Here is a 5,545-nt window from a genome sequence, read left to right as displayed (position 1 = left end):
GTTGTCACATTGCTGCACATCTTTGTGTGTTACAGCCACAAACCAGGGAAATAGGGTGAGACCAGTGGTATGTGTGTCTCATCATCCACGTCCATGATAGAAACAAAACAGTGACTCACTCAGAGAAACATTGCTTCATAGCACTAGGTCAAAAACCCCACAGGGTACCTTTAAGTTGAAACCATGGAAGTATTTTAACAAGGCCACATGTTGGCTTCTGTCTTCCTTGTAGTTACCTATAAAATTATCTAATTGTTTTCTTATTCAAATTTATGAAAATGATGACTGCCCCAAATATATGTGTTACACTGTAAAAAGATAGAATGTAAATATGAATTTTGTCAATGAAAAAAAAATCAACAACAAAAGAACAAATGTCCAATTAAAACCCTGATTTCTTTGGCTCTGCTATTTCTGCAGACACATGCATTCACAAAATCAATGCCTCCCAGTAAAGGGCCATGTTGTTGAACTCATGTCAATGCCTCTGGAAACAGGAGGCTTATTTATAGTCCAACACACATCTCTGACCTTATTCTGTCAGTGCAGTTGTGACTTAGCAGTGAGCTGAGTGTCGTACTGCTCTTAAAGCATCACTGTCCAGGTCTCCTGAGTAGGTCGCTCAACTCAATATGCATGTGAGGGCGCTTTGTATGGGATTCACTGTTACCACTCTGGAAAAACAGAGAGGAGAAGGTGTGTGTGCGTGTGCTGTTACTGTGCTGTCCTCTGCTGGCTGCTCTCAGTCATGGTGCCTCTGGATGAGTGAGGAGATATCCTGAAAAACACACCGGCCCTTTACCCTACTTACTTTCTCCCTCATATCTCTCACAGAGTGGGTGAGGGGTCAGGAAAGGAACAAACTGTGTATTTTGCCTAGACCTCTACCCAAAACAAGAAATTCTCTAGAGAAGATTTTGCTCAATAGTTTCTCAGAATTCACATTTTGAAATGGAGCCAGTTTGAACCGACTCTTAGCACATGAGAACAAGAAAAACACCAAGAGAGCGACACAGACTGCATCTTACGTTTATTTACAAAACTTATTTACATGAGTCTGGATAAAGAACCCCGTGGCATCATCCGACCTTTGACCTTAAGCCTTGGAGAGTGGCTGAGTGTGGAATGATAAGCGAAGTGTCGTCAGTCAGTGATAGGTCTTTCTTAAGAGTAAAGTGCATGATAAAGAGGCCTACAGTTGAACAGCTGTGGTTGAGTAATGGGCTACTGTCAGTTAATCCCTGTGCTCTCCTGTGTGTCATCTGAATGAAGGAACCTTCACTGATTCATTCCCTCGTCCCCGCTTTTCTTCTCGGTGCTGGCGAGGATCCGAAGGACTGCCTGGTTGAAGTCGTCTGGCTGGTCGGCGAAAACGTAATGGCCTGCTCCTCGGATCACCTGACAAACATAAACACCAAGTTGAGCAGAGGGAATCAGCTGCTTAGAGATAAGCCTTTGACATGAAGTACAGGCTCTACCGAAGCTGACACAACAACCCAAATTGAATTTTTACACGTTTGAAAATGAAATCTCCACATTCGTAGGTTTTGGAGCGAGTCAGACACAGAAAACTGAGACTGTCATGCCATGGATGTTTCTTTTCAAACCCATGTTGACAACAAACTGAAGCTGGGGAAGAAAAAGTAAGATACAGCAGGGAACCTACTGTGATTTCCACATCTGGTCTGGTTTTCTTAAAAGCATATCCAGAGTCGCTGTCAATGCTGGAGCGTGATCCATAGATGAAGGAAATGGGAATGTCAGCTTGGACCTCCCCGATCCTCTCCAGCATGGGCCTCTTAGCCCAGCCGTAGGGAATGGTCATGTTCTTAAAGGCCGTTTCTCCACTGAAAGACATGTATGATGATGCATGTATGTATGATGTGTTGAGAAATAACACAATCTATGCATGTTCCCTCACCTTGGAGTCTGGGCGTTCAGATGGTAGATGTAGTCAGACACAGTGTTGTCATCGAACGCAGAGGAGTATTTCTGCTTGAAATCAGACCTGATGGTCTGGACCAGCATTGGTCCTGAGAGGACGGAGGAAGAAAAAAAAAAAAACAAAGAGAAAAGGAAATTTACTTTTAGATATTAGTATGACAACTGCAAATAAACCAGACCACTGCCAGAAACACTGGCAGCCTCTTCTGACCTCTACGTTACGTTTCAAACGTCATGCCACACAGATTGGAAACGTGCTAGTGAGCTTTCCAGGTACAAATACTCATTGTGTTATGACACGTAAGAGGAAAAGGACACCACAAACAGGGGTAATAAAAGAGATAATAAAAAAGAGCACAGTGCAGATACAGACATAAAGAGAGCATGGCAGATAAAAAATCCTACAAGTATTTTCAAGTCAAGTGAGAGACGAAACAAACATTGGACAACGACAACAACAGTGTAGGGAGATAAGTAGCAAAATCCTTTTTGGGTTAGGAAGCAAAAAGTTTCACAGAAATCTATTTTTAATATGGAGAACAATTAAAGAATAATCTGATAAAACCTCTGGCATGAGGTGGTTTAGTCATCTCAATCATGGCCTCATTTTTACACTAATTAAATCACAGTATTGCTGTTAATTATATATAATTTTGATGTTTAAAATTGTAACGCTGTAGCGAGCTGTCAGAATTAGTGTACTGAATTAGTGTCTTCTTCATGTGTTTATATGTATGTGCGTGTGTGTGCTGACCTAGGGGACCAGCCAGTCTCAGTCCAGCCAGAGGGTTGAAGGGGCTCATGACAGCCCCCATGGCTCTGATCCACACTGGGATGGAGTTGTGGTTGGGGTTCTCAGGACGCGCTGGAAAACCCCACGGCTCCACCAGCAACAGATGTTTTACCCTAAACACACACAGGCAGTTACTCAATAAATGTACAGACTTAATGTTAAATCTTGAAATTCAAATACAAACACACACATTCATTTGTTTATTTTGTAGATGATCCCATCGAACGTGCCCACTGTAACGCTGTGTTACAGTGGGAGAACTGACATCAGTAAACTCCACTAGGTGCAACGAATGATTATTTCTATTATCTGTTAATCTTCCAGTTATTTTCTCAATTAACTGATTAATTGTTTAGTCAATGAAATGACAAAAAGGAGTCAAAAATGGCTGTAAATACTTCCCACGGCCATGGCGGGCCTTTAAGTTGCTCGCTTTTACAGAACCAAAAGCACCTGTGTGGGTGTTTGAGAGTGTAGGCAGCAGACAGGTATCCTCCAAGGTTATGTCCCAGCAGCACCATTTCCTCCAGCCCCACCTTCTCCCTCCACTCCTCCAGGGCTGCCAAGAACTGATCCTCGGCCTCTACGGGGTCGGTGCTGAACTGGGGATGGCTGCTCCTGCCGAAGCCCAGCAGGTCTAGAGCGTAGACCGGCCCGTTGGTGGAGAGGGAGTCCAGGTTTTGCGCCCAAAGGGCAACTCCACCCCCAAAACCATGCAGGAGAACCAGAGGAAGCCTGGACTGGGCAGGGGACTTGGTGCAAGACGGGGAGCATGGATGTGGCTGAGTGGAAAATGCTAAGGTCCACAGATAGTTGTCGTTGGATATCCGGACGTGCTGCCTGGAGAAAGGCTGCCTCACAACTGCAACAGAGGGGAGAGAATATGGGACAGGGATGGGGGAGGGATTGAGTGGAAGGAGGTGAAATGGGACTCATCCTAATTCCTTCAGATTCATTCGACTAATTTAAGTTTTTTCAAAAACCAGGTCTGATACTTTGACCCTTTTGTAAGAATAAAAAAAAACATACACAAAAGAATTTGCAGGCACCAAGTGCCTCAGCACTTAGAACATACAACAATAAAACTCTTGACCAAACACCGGTCGAGTTCTGACAAGTGGTTCAACAGCTCTTTAAGATACACTTACTCTTGAGCATTTTTTCCTCTGCATCTTTCAGCTGAGAGGGAGAAGTGGGGCACCAAGAGGGAAGCCAACTTAAAAGCCAGGAGCTGTGATTCAGACGAAAAACATGCACCGGAGCAGGCGGACAGAAAACAGAAAGTACACACAAACACAGACAAACTATAAATTGAACTTTGACCATATGACATTTCTGTTATCAGGGCTGCTGATATAGTATCTATACAATACTTCCCTGACTCTTCCTTCTATAAAAACTTGACAGCACACAAACATTAAATAAAGTGACACCCAGATAGTCTGAGAACATTTCGTCATTTAAAAAAATGTCTATTTAATATTGACTTGTTTTCCAATGTACATGTTTACTTGGTAAATTATCACTTAAGAACTTAAAGAAATATCTAGTAGTCACTGTTGACTTCGGAATTTATCAAATGCATAAAGAGACAGTTATACCAACACAAATCCAATATTTGGAACAGAAAGAAGATTATATGTACGAGCTCAAATCAAATTGTGTGTTTGAGCACATTTCTTCCAAAGGTTATCACTTCATATACCTGGATCAACCATAGGACAGGGTAGATCTAAATTTGGATATTTGCCAGTAACCGAGTAAACATTAAAATGACAGCTTTAATGGAAGTTTGGTTTGGGCTCGCCTGTGTTTGTCAAAGCTATTCCTGGGGTCAGTGCTACTTCAAGAAATCAATGTGGTTGGGTAATGTCATCACAAAACGGACAGCATTCACAAAAGAAAAACATGAAAGAAATAACTTAGAAAACCAGCCACGGCATGAAGACAAGTTCAAGTAAAGTCGTTTTAAAGGAGGAAAGCTCACCTCTGCTCCTTGGCAGGTTGAATCTCCTCCGCCATCCTTCGCATGGTGTATTGTGATTGTCTCGCGACCGTGTCAGAAAGTACTGTCAGAATTTATTATGGTGCGTTCATGCGTATCACGTAAAGAATCAAACAAAGAGTTTGAAGTTTAAATCACAACTAATAACAAAACACACTTTTACAGAGCATGTCTGTAGAGCAGCTGTTTAACTTAAAATGTAACATGGTAACATGGTAAACAAGAGTATTCATGAAAAGCTAAGTTCTCCTGAGAGTTTATCACTGAATTCTTTGGCGCTTTGTGGTGCTGTTTTGGGCGACTTTCGGAATGTTTAGCTATTTTTTATCCAACTACACTTGAAAGCAGCAACATGGTCTGAACCTCTGCTTCTCTGAATGGTACTCAGCCAGCTCAGGTGGGCTGCGTTCATCGTTGCACAGCTAACCTCCAGTGGCTTCATACAGCAGAGGTAATACACTCTCATGCAAACACGTCGACCCACCCCCACCCCCAAGACCTCAAAATAAAAATTAGAAGACGTGCAACTGACAGTACAGTTTTTTGTTTATTGCGGGCTAGCATGTGAGTTAGCATACAGTTAGCATACTCAACTAATCAGAGGCTCAACGGGTCAGTTAACACTAGTTCGTTGTCAATGAGCTGTTTAGCTTTATATACTGTCATGTGTTTAATATACATCTTTGGCATCTACTCGAAAAATGTGCACCTTGACTTGTCATATGCTGTGTTGTGAAACTTTTTTATTAACTACTGGTGAAAGCTCTTGTTTAAGATGATGTAAAAATATTTTTGATAACCAT

General features: G+C 42.3%; 1 protein-coding gene across 2 annotated transcripts; it reads right to left on the bottom strand.

The window, feature by feature from the left end:
* Positions 1-1,013: 1,013 nt before the first annotated feature.
* Positions 1,014-4,781, bottom strand: LOC121191808 (1-acylglycerol-3-phosphate O-acyltransferase ABHD5-like). Of its 2 annotated transcripts, XM_041053242.1 has the most exons (7): positions 4,725-4,781; positions 3,886-3,968; positions 3,191-3,599; positions 2,699-2,850; positions 1,922-2,033; positions 1,667-1,847; positions 1,014-1,398 (listed from the first exon to the last, which is right to left on the bottom strand). In XM_041053242.1, the coding sequence occupies exons 1-7, from the start codon at positions 4,766-4,768 to the stop codon at positions 1,279-1,281; spliced, it is 1,101 nt and encodes a 366-aa protein (XP_040909176.1). In that variant the 5' UTR covers positions 4,769-4,781; the 3' UTR covers positions 1,014-1,278. The 2 variants fall into 2 exon arrangements, with proteins under 2 accessions (XP_040909176.1, XP_040909175.1); XM_041053241.1 differs by lacking the exon at positions 4,725-4,781 and having other exon boundaries at positions 3,886-4,705.
* Positions 4,782-5,545: the final 764 nt, after the last annotated feature.

Source organism: Toxotes jaculatrix, chromosome 13 (assembly GCF_017976425.1).
Source record: "Toxotes jaculatrix isolate fToxJac2 chromosome 13, fToxJac2.pri, whole genome shotgun sequence".
Classification (NCBI taxonomy): Eukaryota; Metazoa; Chordata; class Actinopteri; family Toxotidae; genus Toxotes; species Toxotes jaculatrix.
The sequence above is the reverse complement of the archived record's forward strand: the minus strand, read 5'-3'. Positions and strand labels throughout refer to the sequence as shown.